Below are 19,751 nucleotides of genomic sequence, written 5' to 3' on the forward strand. Positions count from 1 at the left end.
GAGGCAGATGCTTGGAACTTAGAATGGTAGAAAGTGGCTTTAGCAGCAGAGACAGAGGAGGAAAATGTAGAGAGGAGGGAGTGAAAGGATGCCAGGTCCGCAGGGAGGCGAGTTTTCCTCCATTTCCGCTCGGCTGCCCGGAGCCCTGTTCTGTGAGCTCGCAATGAGTCGTCGAGCCACGGAGCGGGAGGGGAGGACCGAGCCGGCCTGGAGGATAGGGGACATAGGGAGTCAAAGGATGCAGTAAGGGAGGAGAGGAGGGTTGAGGAGGCAGAATCAGGAGATAGGTTGGAGAAAGTTTGAGCAGAGGGAAGAGAAGATAGGATGGAAGAGGAGAGAGTAGCGGGGGAGAGAGAGCGAAGGTTGGGACGGCGCGATACCATCCGAGTAGGGGCAGTGTGGGAAGTGTTGGATGAGAGCGAGAGGGAAAAGGATACAAGGTAGTGGTCGGAGACTTGGAGGGGAGTTGCAATGAGGTTAGTGGAAGAACAGCATCTAGTAAAGATGAGGTCAAGCGTATTGCCTGCCTTGTGAGTAGGGGGAAGGTGAGAGGGTGAGGTCAAAAGAGGAGAGGAGTGGAAAGAAGGAGGCAGAGAGGAATGAGTCAAAGGTAGACGTGGGGAGGTTAAAGTCGCCCAGAACTGTGAGAGGTGAGCCGTCCTCAGGAAAGGAGCTTATCAAGGCATCAAGCTCATTGATGAACTCTCCAAGGGAACCTGGAGGGCGATAAATGATAAGGATGTTAAGCTTGAAAGGGCTGGTAACTGTGACAGCATGGAATTCAAAGGAGGCAATAGACAGATGGGTAAGGGGAGAAAGAGAGAAAGACCACTTGGGAGAGATGAGGATCCCGGTGCCACCACCCCGCTGACCAGAAGCTCTCGGGGTGTGCGAGAACACGTGGGCGGACGAGGAGAGAGCAGTAGGAGTAGCAGTGTTATCTGTGGTGATCCATGTTTCCGTCAGTGCCAAGAAGTCAAGGGACTGGAGGGAGGCATAGGCTGAGATGAACTCTGCCTTGTTGGCCGCAGATTGGCAGTTCCAGAGGCTACCGGAGACCTGGAACTCCACGTGGGTCGTACGCGCTGGGACCACCAGGTTAGGGTGGTCGCGGCCACGCGGTGTGGAGCGTTTGTATGGTCTGTGCAGAGAGGAGAGAACAGGGATAGACAGACACATAGTTGACAGGCTACAGAAAAGGCTACGCTAATGCAAGGAAATTGGAATGACAAGCGGACTACACGTCTCGAATGTTCAGAAAGTTAGGCTTACGTAGCAAGAATCTTATTGACTAAAATGATTAAAATGATACAGTACTGCTAAAGTAGGCTAGCTGGCAGTAGCTGCGTTGTTGACACTACACTAATCAAGTCGTTCCGTTGAGTGTAATAATTTCTACAGTGCTGCTATTCGGGGCTAGTTGGCTAGCTAGCAGTGTTGTTTACGTTACGTTGAGTTAAAAGAACGACAATAGCTGGCTAGCGAACCTCAGTGAATTAAGATAATCACTCCAAGGCTACACACACTAAACTACACAATTATCTTGGAAACAAAGACAGCTATGTAGCTAGCTAACACTGTTCCATATGGTGTTTTTTTATCTGTATTATAAATCTAATTTTACTTTTACTGCTTGCGTCAGTTACTTGATGTGGAATAGAGTTCCATGTAGTCATGGCTCTATGTAAACTCAGCAAAAATAGAAACATCTCTGTCTTTCAAAGATAATTAGTAAAAATCCAAATAACTTCACAGATCTTCATTGTAAAGGCTTTATACACTGTTTCCCATGCTTGTTCAATGGACCATAAACAATTAATGAACATGCACCTGTTTAACGGTCGTTAACTTCTTGGTGACGGGGCAGTATTGAGTAGCTTGGATGAATAAGGTGCCCAGAGTAGACTGCCTGCTACTCAACCATAAACAGCTAGAATATGGGGCCTCCCGGGTGGCACAGTGGTTAAGGGCGCTGTACTGCAGCGCCAGCTGTGCCACTAGAGACCCTGGGTTCGAGCCCAGACTCTGTCGTAACCGGCCGCGACCGGGAGGTCCGTGGGGCGATGCACAATTGGGTTAGCGAGGGGTTGGCCGGTCGGGATATCCTTGTCACATCGCACACCATCGACTCCTGTGGCGGGGCGGGCGCAGTGTGCGCTAACCAAGCGCGTTTCCTCTGACACATTGGTGCTGCTGGCTTCCGGGTTGGATGCGCGCTGTGTTAAGAATCAGTGCGGCTTGGTTGGGTTGTGTATCGGAGGACGCATGACTTTCAACCTTCGTCTCTCCCAAGCCCATATGGGAGTGTGGTGTGTCTGGCAGAGAGGCATGAGCTTGTGATGTGCGGTCAAGTGAGAGCTTTTCTACAGAAAGAAATTATTGAAGATTTATGTTAAAAACATAAATTTTTGACTCTAATATAACTTTTTGGACTTTTCGTCCGACCTTTTGGCTGGCTGCATGCACGTTTGGATTTGAAAGGTATCCGGTGAAAGGTATAAAGGTATAAACTTTATTGAACAAATCAAACATTTATTGTGGAACTGGGATTCCTGGGAGTGCATTCTGATGAAGATCATCAAAGGTAAGTGAATATTTATAATGCTATTTCTGACTAATATTGACAACACAACATGGCGGATATCTCTTTGGCTGTTGTTGTCACGAATATCACCGAAGGTGGCTCCCCTTCCTGTTCGGGTGGCACTCGGCGGTAGTCGTCGCCGGCCTAGCTGCCACCGATCCCTTTTTGTTTGGTTTTGTCTAATTGTTTTCACCTGTTTCTTGTTCGGGGTTTTGGGGTTGGTATTATTTAAGTTTGTTTAGCCCGCTTGTGTTTGTGTGGGCTTGTTGCTATGTACGTAGAGGTGTGTATTGTTTCGTATTGGGTTTTCGCTGTCCGGGTTATTACCAGTGGTCCTTGGGTTGTGTTTGCGCCTGTGTTATGGCTTCACCCATTTGTCCGTGTTCCTGGTTGTTTTGGACATTAAAGCGTTTCCCCCTCGTATCTTCTGCTCTCTGCGCCTGACTCCACACCCATCACTCTTCAGAAGTTACAGTTGTGGTCTCTGAGCGCTGTACTCAGATGGGGTGCTTTTTCCACAAAGGTTTTTTGAAATCTGACACAGCGGTTGCATTAAGGAGAAGTTTATCTAAAGTTCCATGTATAATAGTTGTATCTTTTGTCAATGTTTATTATGAGTATTTCTGTGAATTGATGTGGCTCTCTGCAAAATCACCGGATGTTTTGGAACTACTGAACATAACACGCCAATGTAAAATGAGATTTCTGGATATAAATATGCACTTTATCAAACAAAACATATATTGTATAACATGAAGTCCTATGAGTGTCATCTGATTAAAGGTTAGTGATTAATTTTATCTATATTTCTGCTTTTTGTGACTCCTCTCTTTGGCTGGAAAAATGTCTGTGTTTTTCTGTGACTTTGTGGTAACCTAACATAATCGTTTGTGGTGCTGTAAAGCCTTTTTGAAATCATACGCTGTGGCTGGATTAACGAGAATTTTATCTTTAAAATGGTGTAAAATACTTGTATGCTTGAGAAATCTTAATTATGAGATTTTTGTTGTTTTGAATTTGGTGCCCTGCACTTTCACTGGCTGTTGGCGGGGTGGGACGATACTGTCCCGAATATCTCAGAAATGTTAAGACACTACCAGTTATGAAAACTTAGGACACTAAAGAGGCCTTTCTACTGACTCTGAAAAACACTAAAAAGATGCCCAGGGTCCCTGCTCATCTGTGTGAACGTACCTTGGGCATGCTGCACCGAGTCATGAGGACTGCAGATGTGACCAGGGCAATATATTGCAATGTCCGGACTAAGACAGCGCTACAGGGAGACAGGACGGACAGCTGATCGTCCTCGCAGTGGCAGACCACATGTAACAACACCTGCACAGGATCGGAACATCACACCTGCGGGACAGGTACAGGATGGCAACAACAACTGCCCGAGTTACACCAGGAACGCAAAATCCCTCCATCAGTGCTCAGACTGTCCGCAATAGGCTGAGAGAGGCTGGACTGAGGGCTTGTAGGCCTGTTGTAAGGCAGGTCCTCACCAGACATCACCAGCAACAACGTCGCCTATGGGCACAAACCCATCGTGGCTGGACCAGACAGGACTGGCAAAAAGTGCTCTTCACTGATGAGTTTTGTCTCACCAGGGTTGATGGTCGGATTGGCGTTTATCGTTGAAGGAATGAGCGTTACACCGAGGCCTGTACTCTGGAGCAGGATCGATTTGGAGGTGGAGGGCTCATCATGGTCTGGGGCAGTGTGTCACAGCATCATCGAACTGAGCTTGTTGTCATTGCAGGCAATCTCAACGCTGTGCATTACAGGGAAGACATCCTCCTCCCTCATGTGGTACCCTTCCTGCAGGCTCATCCTTACATGAACCTCCAGCATGACAATGCCACTAGCCATACTGCTCGTTCTGTACATGATTTCCTGCAAGACAGGAATGTCAGTGTTCTGCCATGCGAAGAGCCCGGATCTCAATCCCATTAAGCACGTCTGGGACCTGTTGGATCGGTGAGGGCTAGGGCCATTCCCCCCAAAAAATGTCAGGGAACTTGCAGGTGCCTTGGTGGAAGAGTGGGGTAACATCTCATATCAAGAACTGGCAAATCTGGTGCAGTCCATGAGGAGGAGATGCACTGCAGTACTTAATGCAGCTGGTGGCCACACCGGATACTGACTGTTATTTTTTATTTTGACCCCCCTTTGTTCAGGGACACATTATTCCATGTATGTTAGTCACATGTCTGTGGAACTTGTTCAGTTTATGTCTCAGTTGTTGAGACTTGTTATGGTCATACAAATATTTACGTTAAACCTGTTGAGTGTAGAGGGCATTATTTTGATGTTTGGATGAAATACGTACCCAAATTAAACTGCCTATTTCTCAGGCCCAGAATCTAGAATATGCATACAATTGTCAGATTAGGATAGAAAACACTCTAAAGTTTCCAAAACTGTCAAAATATTGTCTGTGAGTATAACAGAACTGATATTGCAGGCGAAAACCTGAGGAAAATCCAACCCGGAAGTGCTGTTTTTCCTGAACGCTCTCTGTTCCATTGCCTGCCTTCGCTCCATTTAAAGGGATATCAACCAGATTCATTGTCCTATGGCTACCCCATGGTGTGAACAGTCTTTAGACATAGTTTCAGGCTTTTATTTTGAAAAATGAGCGAGAAAGATCACATTGCGTCAGTGGATGGCTGGGTGCCAGCAGCGTTTTGCATGCGCAACAGCTTGGAGCAGACATTTCTCTCTCTCTCCTATTGAAGAAGCTACAGTCCCGGTTGATATATCATTGATTATATATTGTAAAAACAACCTGAGGATTGATTATAGAAAACGTTTTACATGTTTCTACGAACTTTACGAATACTATTTGGAATTTTCGTCTGCGATGTCGTGACCGCTCGAGCCTGTGCATTTCTGAACATAACGCGCCAACCAAATGGAGGTATTTTGGATATAAAATAATCTTTATGGAACAAAAGGAACATTTATTGTGTACCTGGGAGTCCCGTGAGTGCAAACATCCGAAGATCATTAAAGGTAAGCGATTTAATTTATTGCTTTACTGACTTTCGTGACCAATCTACTTGGCTGTTTGTAATATTTTGTCTACTGAGAGAGATGGCCTTACATAAACGCCTGGTATGCTTTCGCCGAAAAGCTTTACTGAAATCTGACATGCCAGGTGGATTAACAACAAGCGAAGCTGTGTTTTGCTATATTGCACTTGTGATTTCATGAAAATGTAATATTTTTAGTAATTTAATTTGAATTTGGCACTCTGCAATTCAGTGGATGTTGACGAAAATGATCCCGCTAACGGGATGGGTGCATCAAGAAGTTAAGTTTGCTGTTTGCTCTAAATAAAGCAGTTGACAGTGAGAGGACGTTTCTATTTTTGCTGGGTTTATTACTACGTGCCTCCCATTGTCTGTTCTGGACTTGGGGACTGTGAAGAGACCTCTTGTGGAAAGTTTTGTGGGGTATGTATGGGTGTCCGAGCTGTGTGCCAGTAGTTTAGACAGACAGTGGGGTATGTATGGGTGTCCGAGCTGTGTGCCAGTAGTTTAGACAGACAGTGGGGTATGTATGGGTGTCCGAGCTGTGTGCCAGTAGTTTAGACAGACAGTGGGGTATGTATGGGTGTCCGAGCTGTGTGCCAGTAGTTTAGACAGACAGTGGGGTATGTATGGGTGTCCGAGCTGTGTGCCAGTAGTTTAGACAGACAGCTCGGTGTATTGAACATGCATCTCATAAATAAAAGTAGTGATAAAGTCAATCTCTCCTCCACTTTCAGCCAGAAGAGATTGACATGCATATTATTAATATTAGCTCTCTGTGTACATCCACGGGGCAGCACTGAGCCAATTGCAATTTTTCTAAGTACTTTTTTTGTGGCACCTGACCACACGACTGAACAGTAGTCAAGGTGTGACAAAACTAGGGCCTGTAGGACCTGCCTTGTTGATAGTATTGTTAAGAAGGCAGAGCAACGCTTTATTATAGACAGACTTCTCCTCATCTTAGCTTGTACTGCATGAATATGGTTTGACCATGACAGTTTACAATCTAGGGTTACTCCAAGCAGTTTAGTCATCTCAACTTGCTCAATTTCCATTGAAAAAGCAAGAGGCCTAAACCGCTACCCTGGGGAATTCCTGATTCTAACTGGATTATATTCGAGAGGCTTCCATTAAAGAACACCTTCTGTGTTCTGTTAGACAAGTAACTCTTTATCCACATTATAGCATAGGGTGTAAAGCCATAACACATACGTTTTTCCAGCAGCAGACTATGATCGATAATGTCAAAAGCTGCACTGAAGTCTAACAAGACAGCCTCCACAATAATTTTATCATCAATTTCTCTCAGCCAATCATCCGTCATTTGTGTAAGTGCTGTGCTCGTTGAGTGTCATTCCCTATAAGTATGCTGAAATTCTGTTATCAATTTGTTTACTGTGAAATAGCATTTTATCTGGTCAAACACAATTCTTTCCAGAAGTTTACTAAGGGTTGGTAACAGGCTGATTGGTCGGCTATTTGAGCCAGTAAAGGGGGCTTTACTATTCTTGGGTAGCGGAATGACTTTAGCTTTCCTCCAGGCCTGAGGGTACACGCTCCGTAGTAGTCTTAAATTGAAGATGTGTCAAATAGGAGTGGCAATATCTTCTGCTATTATCCTCAGTCATTTTCCATCCAGATTGCCAGACCCCGGTGGCTTGTCATTGTTGATAGACAACAATAATTTTTTCACTGCTTCCACACTGACTTCACAGATTTCAAAAGTACAATTCTTGTCTTTCATAATTTGGTCCTATATACTTGGATGTGTAGTGTCAAGGTTTGTTGCTGGCATGTCATCCCTAAGTTTGCTTATCTTGCCAATGAAAAAGTAAATAAAGTAGTTTGTAATAGCAGTGGGCTTTGTAATGAATGAGCCATCTGATTCAATGAATGAAGGAGCCGAGTTGGCTTTATTCCCTAAAATGTCATTTTAGGTGCCCCCTATTTACTATCATTCTTTATATAATTTATATTTGTTTCATAGTGTAGTTTATTTTTATTTAGTTTAGTCACATGATTTCCTAATTTGCAGTACGTTTGCCAATCAGTTGGTCATTGCCATCAATTCGACCAAGGGGATTTTTTACAGTCTTTTACAGTCATTTTCTTCATGGGTGCATGTTTATTAGTAACTGGAATAAGTAGTTTCATAAATGTGTCAAGTGCAGCATCTGGTTGCTCCTCATTACACACCACAGACCAGCAGTGTCTGGTTGCTCCTCATTACACACCACAGACCAGCAGCATCTGGTTGCTCCTCATTACACACCACAGACCAGCAAATATTCTTTACATCATCAACATATGAATCACTACAAAACTTTGTGTATGACCTCTTATATATTAGGCCCAGACTTTGGAACTTTGGTTTTCCTAGATATGGCTATTATATTGTGATCACTGCATACTATGAATCTGGATACTGCTTTAAAGCAAATATCTGTAGCATTAGTAAATATGTGATCAATACATGATGATTTGATGATTTAATTCCTGTACTGTTTGTAACTACACTGCTAGGTTGACTGACAACCTGATCCAGGTTGCAGGCACTGGTTACAGTTTGAAGTTTTTTCCTGAGAAGGTAGCTTGATGAGATAGAGTCACACAGGCAGAAACATGACAAAATAGCTTTGGGATGTATACATACACTACCGTTCAAATGTTTGGGGTCACTTAGAAATGTCCTTGTTTTTGTCCATTAAAATAACATCAAATTGATCAGAAATACAGTGTAGACATTGTCAATGTTGTAAATGACTATTGTAGCTGGAAACTGCAGATTTTTTATTTTTATTTATTTATTTTATTTCACCTTTATTTAACCAGGTAGGGGCAAGTTGAGAACAAGTTCTCATTTACAACTGCGACCTGGCCAAGATAAAGCAAAGCAGTTCGACAGATACAACGACACAGAGTTACAAATGGAGTAAAACAAACATACAGTCAATAATACAGGAAACAAGTCTATATACAATGTGAGCAAATGAGGTGAGAAGGGAGATAAAAGCAAAAAAGGCCATGGTGGCAAAGTAAATACAATATAGCAAGTAAAACACTGGAATGGTTGTAAACGACATCGCCAAAGTCGAGGATTTGTAGGATGGTCAGTTTTACAAGGGTATGTTTGGCAGCATGAGTGAAGGATGCTTTGTTGCGAAATAGGAAGCCAATTCTAGATTTAACTTTGGATTGGAGATGTTTGATATGGGTCTGGAAGGAGAGTTTACAGTCTAACCAGACACCTAAGTATTTGTAGTTGTCCACGTATTCTAAGTCAGAGCCGTCCAGAGTAGTGATGTTGGACAGGCGGGTAGGTGCAGGTAGCGATCGGTTGAAGAGCATGCATTTAGTTTTACTTGTATTTAAGAGCAATTGGAGGCCACGGAAGGAGAGTTGTATGGCATTGAAGCTTGCCTGGAGGGTTGTTAACACAGTGTCCAAAGAAGGGCCGGAAGTATACAGAATGGTGTCGTCTGCGTAGAGGTGGATCAGAGACTCATCAGCAGATTTATGGAATATCTACGTAGGTGTACAGCGGCCCATTATCAGCAAACATCACTCCTGTGTTCTAATGGCACGTTGTGTTAGCTAATCCAAGTTTATAATTTTAAAAGACTAATTGATCATTAGAAAACCCTCAGTCTCAACGTCAACAGTGAAGAGGCGACTCCGGGATGCTGGCCTTCTAGGTAGAGTTCCTGTCCAGTGTCCAGTGTTCTTTCGCCCATCTTAATATTTTCTTTTATTGGCCAGTCTGAGATATGGCGTTTTCTTTGCAACTCTGCCTAGAACGCCAGCATTCTGGAGTCGCCTCTTCACTGTTGACATTGAGACTGGTGTTTTGCGGGTACTATTTAATGAAGCTGCCAGTTGAGGACTTGTGAGGCGTCTGTTTCTCAAACTAGACACTTTAATGTACTTGTCCTCTTGCTCAGTTGTGCACCGGGGCCTCCCACTCCTCTTTCTATTCTGGTTAGAGACAGTTTGCTCTGTTCTGTGAAGGGAGTAGTGCACAGCGTTGTACGAGATCTTCAGTTTCTTGGCAATTCCTCGCATGGAATAGCCTTCATTTCTCAGAACAAGAATAGACTGACGAGTTACAGAAGAAAGTTATTTGTTTCTGGCCATTTTGAGCCTGTAATCAAACCCACCCAATGCTGATGCTCCAGATACTCAACTAGTCTAAAGAAGGCCAGTTTTATTGCTTCTTTAATCAGATCAACAGTTTTCAGCTGTCCTAACATAATTGCAAAAGGGTTTTCTAATGATCAATTATCCTTTTAAAATTATAAACTTGGATTAGCTAACACAACATGCCATTGGAACACAGGAGTGATGGTTGCTGATAATGGGCCTCTGTACGTCTATGTAGATATTCCATTCAAAATCAGCCGTTTCCAGCTACAATAGTCATTTACAACATTACCAATGTCTACACTGTATTTCTGATCAATTTGATATTATTTTAATGGACATTTTCTTTTGCTTTTCTTTCAAAAACAAGGACATTTCTAAGTGACCCCAAACCTTTGAACAGTAGTGTATGTCTTTGTATGTGTGACCCGTTGTGTGATCACTGTATTTACGTAAATTGGTGGTTGAACTGACCTGCCATGCTGTCGGTCTCTCCGTGTCCATCAGCAGTCGGCCCAGTCTATCATAGAGGTTACTGAGAAGCTCCGCCCCCAGGATCTCGTACACATACATCAGAGTGTCTGATATGTCGACTCTACCACACAAAACACACATGCAGTATAATCACAATGTGCCCTGGGCACTCTGCTCTATTCAAAATGAAATACTTTGGTAAAAAATTCAACAGATCTGTTGACTAGAAACTAGTGTTAAATAAAGCATAACATACATCGTACAACAAAATCTTGGGTCAAATAATGTAAAATCTCAAGTGAAAATCAAAGAGCTTCTCCAAGGACTACAACTCCCATCCCTTCTGTAGAAGTAGACTTCCTGTTTACCTGTAGATCCTGAACTGCTCCTTGTCATCTGAGGACCAGGAAGTATAGTCCTGCTCTGAGGGGAAGTGGGCCTTGTGGAGCAGAACGTCCACCAGCTGGAAGTAGACTGGTCTGTAGACTTGCAGGTAGACTACCTGCTTGTCCTCCTCAAATGACAGGATGTCATCCTGGAACCACAGGAAGTATACATCAGAAAGTGACCATGCTGCAATGTACAGATGAGGTACTTCCTCTCCAGCACTGTAGGTTTTACCACGAACCCTAACCCAAACCCTTCACCAATACCTGCAGAGTGTACCAAAAGGTGAAGGAGCTGGTGGTCTTTACTGGATAGTGTCCAGGATTAGGGTGTAGGGTACATACCTGCAGAGTGTACCAGAAGGTGAGTGTGAGGGAGCTGGTGGTCTCATTGACTGGGTAGTGCCCGGGGATGCCAGTACAGAACAGGATCATGTTGACTAGGGCCAGGTATCCCTGCCAGTGTTCCACCTGTTCCAGAAGAGTCCTGTTCCACAAAGTCACACTCAGGGAGATGAGGTGAAACAGGTCCATAATGATCCAAGAAAACTGGTTATCACTTAATACTAACACCACAGACTGTTCATAGATGTTCAACTAAGTATCAGCAAACTTTAGTTAGATAGTTAGCAAACTAACTATCTAGTAACATAGCCCAAGCCCTAACCTAAAGGTATGTGTACCTGGAGTGTGTTTCCCCCAGAGCAACAGCGATGCGACAGATGCCATGGGAGGTCTCCATGTCACCGTCCCTCGCTGCGGCTTTCAGCTGGTCATGGAGACCCAGCACCAGGGGCATCAAGTTCACCAGAGCATCAGTGTATCTGAACACACGCACACACACACACAAATGTATGCTGAGTCAATACAATGCGTCTCAACACAACTCATTATCAAAGTGCTCTATGTGTGTGTGTGTGTGTGTGTTTGTCTGCCTGTCTGTCAATGTGTGTGTGTCTATCTCACCTCTGGCAGTCAGGTTGGGATATAGAGCTGACAATGGTCTCCACGGCAGTGTCAAACAGCTCTGGGTCTGACAGAGCAGCAAAACAGTCCTGCAGCAGCCCCTCGCTCTCCCCATGCAGAGGAACATCCAGTCCCACCCAGCTAGACAAGCACCGTAGGGCCCGCTCCTTCACCTGGCTGTTGCCCTCCTGTCTCTGGAGCAGCTGGCGCAGCAGGGGACATACCGCCGTCCACTCCCCAGCCAGGGCCTCTCTCAGCTGGGCACGACGGGCCTGGGGCAGCCTGCAGCTCTGGAACTCTTCTGGCAGCACGGTGAGGAGCTCCAGCAGGGCCAGGCAGTGTGCGTGGGCGTTCACTTCCTCCTCTGCCCCACCTCCTCCGCCAACCCCAACCCCACCCTGACTTCCGCCCTGATCCCCAGCCTTCTCTGGCTGGTAGACCCTGACCATGTCAGCCACAGCCTGGGGCCAACCCTGGGGCATGGTGTGGAGGGCCAGGGAGGCCAGGGCCACACACAGCCTGGTCAGCACCATCTTTGGCCCAGAGGAGAAGTGGGAGATGTGGGAAAGGAGCTGCATCCTCAGTGTCTGGTGTTGGTCTGTGGGGAGGTCGGCCCAGTGACAGGAGATCTTGGTGTGAAGGGTGCTGGCGCCAAAGAACTGGATCTCAGGAAGCTGTTTTGACAATGGTGTAATAGTAAAACAAGAATATAGCGTTCTACAGGGTTATTATGAGTGTCGTCATGGAGTGAAATACAAGCAGGAAAGGAATGATTACTACACAACAGAGTCTGTAGAAAGTACAGGGGAGTTTGTAGGATGGGGCTCTGGAGCGGACCTTGTCTGGACTGAGCAGAGGCCAGCAGAACTGCCAGGCCTGACGGGAGGTCTGGGCCTGAGTCAGCCACTTCTGGGCCACATTCTTATGCTCCATGTCCGGGTCATAGTACAGTTGCTGGAGGGCCTAGAGGAGGGAGGAGAGGACATTTCCAATTCAATTCATTTAATTTACAATAGGGAGGGAAATTAAAAAGTGACCGGAGTCCTTGTCATACAATGTGTCCTTGAAGGCATGACTGCCACTGATAAGGAATGTAAGAGGGGAGCCTCCAAAGCACACAGGATGGCCAACTCTGCATGAGTGAGTGCTGTTGCTAATGGCAACTAATCCCAAGCACATGGTGGTGGTTATAATTAGCACAGTATGTTTGTAACTGATATCATATTACAACAGCCCCCTTCCCTCTATGTCCCATTGAACTAGTTTACTCCATATGAACGGCCCATTGTGAAATATTCATTCAAAAGCTATTCTGTAGCCTATTTGTTAAAGGTCAAAATTCCATTGTAATTAGTCTGTGCATTTTTTCAACTGTCAATCAATAGGCCTACATCTGTGTAGCCTATTTGGGCTATTTGGTAAATAATATGGAGGCCTAATAAATATCATTGTCACAACGCATAAAACCACAATGCTGATGAGATATTTAGAAAGACTTGACTGAGATGAACACATTGCTTTCAGACTTAATGAGAGCTGTCATTGTTGGTAGCCTACTGCATAAAACGAACCACTTCTCTGTCGCGCACTGTATGAGTTTGACAACTTACTTTTTCGACGTTTTCCACCGTTAATTCTAAGGACACCAGGTCGGGGCTCTGCACGGAGCTGTCAGGGGGCTCCATCCCGTAGATGACAAGCTTTATAATGGGAACACTTCTTTTAATGTCCGCTCTTAGATTTTTGCGCTTGCTGCCCGCGATCCTGGCCTTTAATAAGTCTCCCACTATCAGACAGTGCTGTTGATGAACAGAGGCGGCCCCTGGCAGAAGGCCAGCCTGCTACTTGTTAAAAGTTAGTTGTCGTTGACGGATTCAGCATTCATTGTCCTTTTGTGACTGACACCTGTGCTGACCGTAGTGCTGACCACAAACCAGAGGTCTATCAACGTATGACTGGAGCCTATTGAAACACTGACCTCTGTTGGCTGATTCGGCTGATTCGGGAAATGTTTAAGAGGGAAATGTTGGTCTTTATAGTTTTCTCATAAGCATATGAACATAGTGAATCTTTAAAACAGATCCATAACTCTACCTGTGTAGGGCCTATCAGTATTTCTGATAAAGGAATGCCTAGAAATGCTTGTTTTAATCAGGGAGCAATGAGGAGCGCACGAAGCATGCAGTGACAGCTGGTTGAGGTGCAGCGTACACCCCTTTAATGGGAAGGGCGGTCGCGGGCTAGCAATGGAAGGGAGCCCGTCACAGTGACACATTCATAACACACTGTGGGTCTTTAACATCGACAGACATCGTCCTGACGGAGCTGAGAAGAGACTCACTTTGTGTGTTGCGCTGTGCGTTAGTCCAACATTGCGCACCGCGCGTCATACAGGCATATCAACCCCACCCCTTCTTTCATATCCTCTAATGCCAGACCCTTCTGTATTTTTAGCAATACTGTTCTCTGTCAGATAACCAACCGAAAGAGCAGCAAATAATACGCTCTAGCAAAGAAGAGAACGGACGTTAAAAGCTGTTGAACGTTTTATCATCGTGTCCACGAAAGCGGCACATGAAATGAACATTGAAATGCATCTAGTGGTTTGTGCTTTGGGGATCCTTACCAGATCATCGCAGACAAAGGGTGGGTGTCGGTGTGTGTGCTGTGTTTAGAATAGACAGCCCGCTGAGAATATTGATTTTGTTCTTGTCATTCAGTTTACTTTATCATCACAAAATATTCTGAAGATAGTTATTCTGATGACAATTTGTATAATGTAGGCTAAACGTAAATGTAATGTTACCAATTGCATTTGGCAGTGTTTATCGACTGGTCTTACACTAGGGCTACCTGTCAGTGCGGGTTATTATGAGGTTATTAAAGGTAAGGATATTTTTATTGACATAAGAGGCCTAAAGGAACATTCTTTGAATTTCTCAACATATTTTGCCTGATCTTTTATCAGGGCTGGGGTTAAATTATATTCTAATTTTATTACTTTTCCCTGTAAATGTAATTCAATCCAAATTCCAGGCCAGTCTTTGAATTCAGAGATAATTCAATTCCAATATTAGGTAAATTCCATTAATTCCATTCTTAATTCAATATTATGAACAAAACAATTCCACAAATTTGAATTCAATTCCCCCAGGGTTTGAGGTTGATCATGTATGTCACTGTTCAGACAGCCTCGCTATAATGGAAATATAGAAATACACGTTTAAATTATTTAAAACAAATCCTGTAGTCAAATTTTTTATACTAAGTGGATTAATTCCATTACCTGGGAAATGTACAAATATTGAATTCCAATTCAATTCCAAAGATTAAATGTGTTTACAATAAAAATGTAATTTAAATTCATTAGTGAATTCAATAATATAATTGGAATTTCAAATTCAATTGGAATTTAACCTAACCCTGCTTGATATACTTAATCAATTATTCTTGTGAGTATTGCATTCTTATTTAAATACATACTTGTTCAGTACTATAGTCTCATATTCCAGTAAGCCTATGAAAACATGTTTTTGTATAGCCTATTGCATTTGGATTGGTTGCCAACTGCTCTTATTGTGAATATTTCATAACATAAGTATATCATATAACATGATCAACAGCAGATCAATTAGTATTGCTGATAAGAATGGAAGATGAAATGATGTACCCCCTCTCAGCAATAGCCACGGATGCCTAATTATATAACACCACAGTGCTACAGGCCACTGACACATTAACTATTCAACACTCAATACTCTAAAACAATGAACAATTCAATGGCATTTGAACATACACTAGACATATATGAAAATGCCAACAATCATGACTAGGGCCTGACCAGAGCCCTGAGTTCTTCCTGCTCAGGTTTAGTGGAAAGGAAAAATAATCAATAAATATGTATTTCCCAGTCATGCTTTTGTAATGTCGACCAGTATCAGTAATTCATCTATTCACAACAGCATGGAGAACCAGGACATTATATTTATACAGTGACATCATCATTCTTTTCTTGTAGGTCAGAGCACTGCTTTGCCCCCTGTCTTCATCCCAGTTAGCCTCCAGCGTGAGGACGTGTCTACTGCATCCCAAGCCCTCCCAATTATCAATGAAGATGGGGATCCGGGGCCAGAGCCAGGTCCTGCCAATCAGACCTCACCAGACCAAGCGGATAGAGCCCCAACCAAACCAGCTGTTACCAACAGCGACAAGCTGCACCAATCAGATTCTGTTACAGACGCTGGTGACAGCGATGACATGGCTGTGACCAATCAGATGACCAAGTCTCCAGCTGCACACACAGTCAACACTGTTACCACCACCCAAGACAATGCCACTCTCGCAGGTACTGTAACCCAAATGATATTTCACTTCTATCAGCGTCATTAAGCCTGTCTATATTCCCCATGGTTACCCTGAGGTAGTCCTGTCTATGTAATACTATAGTAATTATATTACTCTGTGACTTTCAGCCACCACTCAGCTGGTAGCTTGTTTATATAGTGTTCAGTCTGAAAATAGACAGCCGCATTCTGCAAAAGCTGCTTGTTTGCAAACACAGAAGCTTGCCTCAGGCTCCACCCACCATTAAACAGCTTACCAGGGGAATAGAAAGGCTCCATCTTTCCCTCCTATCATGGTATGCCCTGGGCCTGGCTACCTGTGTGCCTTGGCAACAGGGAGTAGAGGGGTGTTGAGCGGTATAGAGGGGGATGTGGCAACCTGATGTAGGAGGTATCGTTTTAACAAATATAACTATCTCTGTCAATGCTGAGCGAGTCTGCTGTGTCTGATGCCTCTTCTGCCTGACAAACACACAATATGACATAATACCATCCAGATTTCAATATATCTGTCTCTCTCATTCTCCTCCTTTTGCTTTCAAATAACAATGAGTATAACCTCATTTAGGAGAAGCAGTAATGATGGTAAATGAAAAAAAGACTCATTGCAGAACCCTTATCTGTTACTTCCATTGAGATACTGTATGTACAGTGTGTAATACTGTCTGTATGTAATACTGTTGTAATTATATTTCTTTGTGATTATCACTCAGCCGTTCCAGATGGCTCCTCCTCCTCATCCCCTGTGAAGAGCACCTCCCCTGCAGGACTGCCCTCCATCCTAGGGGACACTACTAGCCACCCCTCCAACCTAGGGGACACTACTAGCCACCCCTCCACCCTAGGGGGCACTACCCACCCTGGTTTCGCTGGAGGCCACCTCACCACCTCTACTCCTCCTGCCTTAGATACCAACCTACTTCCATCCCATGTTTTAATACCGATCCAGTCCTCTGCCCAACCCAGCACCCTTGCCCTGATCCCTTCCCCAACCCAACCCCTCACCATGGAGCACCCCCAGACCTCTGCCCCAGTCCACATCCCTGTCAGCCCACCTCAACAGGAGGTTCCATCGGAGCTCAATGTTGGAGATGAGGGTAAGGTGATAATATACCAATTAATCAATCAAATTGTTCACTATTTATCCAGTTAACAAATTACACAACTAATTAGACAATCAATCAATAAATCAGTTAACGTGTTGTTCCAGACAAAGGGCCACATCTCCACTCTCCTCTGGACCCTGTGCTGACTGGCCTGGTCTCTGTCTTCATTGTCACCACAGCCGTAGTCTCTGTCATCCTCTTCCTCAAGTTCCGCCAACGAACCGACCACCTGGACTTCCACCGGCTGCAGGATCTACCTATGGTGACCATACTATACTTGACATGTTAGATTCAGGTCTTCTGTGGCATGACATTTCGTTCATGTGAGATATGATTTCAATTCATTTGAAGTGATATAGTGTTTGGCAACATTATGACTCTCTTGTTTTGTCTTCCTGTCCAGGATGACTTGATGGAAGACACGCCACTTTCCAGATACACTTACACTTACTGATGATGGAAACTTTTCATCAACAACAGTCAACTTTTCTTCTAGCACAGCTACAAAGCAGACACCCAATGGGCTGCCATTTTGGATCCTGGCAAAGCTTTTGACTGGACTCGAGGTCCTCTGCCAGTGCCCATGTTGACTCCCTATGATTCCCCCTTCTGAGCAGTTTCCAATTCGATTGTGTTCTGTTAACAATGGGAGGGCTTTCAATACCCAATGAGGAGTTTCAAGACTAGGCCAACATCAGAGGTTTCAACATTAAGCCAACATCAGAGGTTCCATTTAAACATTAGACCAAAACCCTCAATATTCCCTTTGAAACTCTCGGACGTCTCATCTGCACAGGGGTCTGTTTTGTTCTTCAGAGACGAGTTCCCTTTGTAATGCACCCCCTCCTCCTGATACAGGTCATGCACAGCACAGGCTGCACTTTAATGTGTTATAGAAACAGTCACAGTGCTCTCACAGTCTCCAAAGCCCCTAAATGAGTTGGTACTCTATGAAGAAGACACAATGTCACGTTGGATGTTGTTGCCTGAGTCCAGGATCCAGGGAAAATGGAAGGGGAGTGAAAGATGGTTACAGTAGAGGTACTTGATTTAAATGTTTATCAGTCTCCCATAAACCATGTTATAGAACTATTCTAATCCTTGAACTGACCAAATATGAGTGAAGTGCTCTTTCAAACCAGAATGCCTAGTGGGTTGAAAAACATCCATCCTTGGTCTTACTTGATAGCCAGTAAACATTCTGTAAATGTAACCCAAAACAGTCAGAGAAACAGTCAGCTTCTCTGCATTCGTTGGTTAATTAGATTGGGGGTGTAAAAAGGCAGGGGCGGCTGATCCATTTTTAGCCCAGTGGGCCTGTCTAACTTGTTTGTTTTTTTTTGCACAAAATGATGATGATCCGGCTAATAATGGGGGCCTCAAGGTAAAAAAAAAAATGGTCTGGTGTGTTAGAAATACCAGTGGCCATTTCTGGTCCCAGTCCACTCCTGCAGAAAGGGGGTCACCTCCAATAAGCGTGACTTGATTCAAAGCTATATAGATACAGATCCATTTCATAGAATACTTTGAGGAGAAAGGTTAAGGGATAAAAGTTAACCAATGGTGATGAGATGGCAGTGCTTCATGTGGAAGTGATCAGCTAATAAACATTGTTAAACACAAATGGTGCAAAGTATAGTATTATCAAAATGTAAATGCAAAATGTATGCTTAGTATTTCTTTACAAGCCATAGGAAATTATGTAATTAGATATTTATTAACTATTTACTTGATATGTCTCAGAAAATGATTCTTTAAGTTAATTGGAAATAATAAAATGCAGAAACAGCGGAGTATGTATCAGAACTATGAGATTTTAAGTTACATTTAGATTGAAAATTACCTGAAGAAAATTACTTTTTGTCGTGCACTGCAACAAATCATATTTCCAGTGTTTAAGTGTTTTACCTGTAAGTACCAAAAGTGATGTAAGAGGTTGACATACAGATTCAGGGTTAACTGTAAAAAAAAGAACATTTAAGGACTTTTTTAATAAATAAACCTAAACCCTTTTTGCTGTGTGCCTATGACTCTACAGCATAATCAGGAAGTGATTCACAAGTTCAGAGAGCTATTGTGTTGTTAATTGTACTGGACAAAATATAAATGCAACAATGGGAGAACAGATGCTGCTGGAAGTGGTTTTGGAGGGCCAGTAGGAGGCACTCTTTCCTCAGGTCTAAAAAAATATCCCAATGCCCCAGGGCAGTGATTGGGCACACTGCCCTGTGTAGGGTGCAGACTTTCAGATGGGACGTTAAACGGGTGTCCTGACTCTGAGGTCATTAAGAGTAGGGGTGTTAACCCCGGTGTCCTGGCTAAATTCCCAATCTGGCCCTCAAACCATCACGGTCACTTAATAATCCCCAGTTTAAAATTGACTCATTCATCCTCCTCCTCTCCCCTGTAACTATTCCCCAGGTTGTTACTGCAAATGAGAAAGTGTTCTCAGTCAACTTACCTGGTAAAATAACGGATAAATAAATAAAAGATTTGACTGATTTACAGTTCATAAGGAAATCAGTCAATTAAAATAAATAAATGAGGCCCTAATCTATGGATTTCACATGACTGGTAATACAGGTTGGCATCTGTTAGTCACAGTAAAAAACAGGGATCATCAGCTAGATTCAGCCGAGGGCTGATTTTTTTCTTGAGTGGATGGTCGGTAGGCCAAAAATATACTAATTTGAAACCTTCCTTACATTTGA

General features: G+C 43.8%; 2 protein-coding genes across 5 annotated transcripts in view; one reads left to right on the forward strand and one right to left on the reverse strand.

Moving 5' to 3' along the window:
- LOC118401931 (importin-13-like) overlaps positions 1 to 13,554 on the reverse strand; it is a 22,282-nt gene extending 8,728 nt beyond the window's left edge. For 2 of the 3 annotated variants that reach the window (XM_035799627.2, XM_052476678.1), the window contains exons 1-7: positions 13,202 to 13,554; positions 12,429 to 12,554; positions 11,592 to 12,265; positions 11,309 to 11,449; positions 10,971 to 11,112; positions 10,608 to 10,774; positions 10,240 to 10,360 (exon numbers count right to left, since the gene is read on the reverse strand). In XM_035799627.2, coding sequence (XP_035655520.1) covers positions 10,240 to 10,360; positions 10,608 to 10,774; positions 10,971 to 11,112; positions 11,309 to 11,449; positions 11,592 to 12,265; positions 12,429 to 12,554; positions 13,202 to 13,276 — 1,446 coding nt within the window. In that variant the 5' untranslated portion in view covers positions 13,277 to 13,554. The remainder of the gene's footprint in view (positions 1 to 10,239; positions 10,361 to 10,607; positions 10,775 to 10,970; positions 11,113 to 11,308; positions 11,450 to 11,591; positions 12,266 to 12,428; positions 12,555 to 13,201) is intronic. The other variant, XM_035799628.2, reaches the window with a different exon arrangement.
- Positions 1 to 19,052, forward strand: part of LOC118401934 (mucin-6-like) — a 25,978-nt gene extending 6,926 nt beyond the window's left edge. The window contains exons 1-5 of one of the 2 annotated variants that reach the window (XM_035799630.2): positions 13,900 to 14,237; positions 15,610 to 15,936; positions 16,648 to 17,031; positions 17,145 to 17,302; positions 17,444 to 19,052. In XM_035799630.2, the coding sequence (XP_035655523.1) occupies positions 14,171 to 14,237; positions 15,610 to 15,936; positions 16,648 to 17,031; positions 17,145 to 17,302; positions 17,444 to 17,494 (987 nt within the window). In that variant the 5' untranslated portion in view covers positions 13,900 to 14,170 and the 3' untranslated portion in view covers positions 17,495 to 19,052. Of the gene's footprint in view, positions 1 to 13,899; positions 14,238 to 15,609; positions 15,937 to 16,647; positions 17,032 to 17,144; positions 17,303 to 17,443 lie in introns of those variants that run through there. The other variant, XM_052476680.1, reaches the window with a different exon arrangement.
- The last annotated feature ends 699 nt before the right edge of the window (positions 19,053 to 19,751 follow it).

The sequence above is a fragment of the Oncorhynchus keta genome, chromosome 23 (genome assembly GCF_023373465.1).
Source record: "Oncorhynchus keta strain PuntledgeMale-10-30-2019 chromosome 23, Oket_V2, whole genome shotgun sequence".
NCBI classification, from domain to species: domain Eukaryota; kingdom Metazoa; phylum Chordata; class Actinopteri; order Salmoniformes; family Salmonidae; genus Oncorhynchus; species Oncorhynchus keta.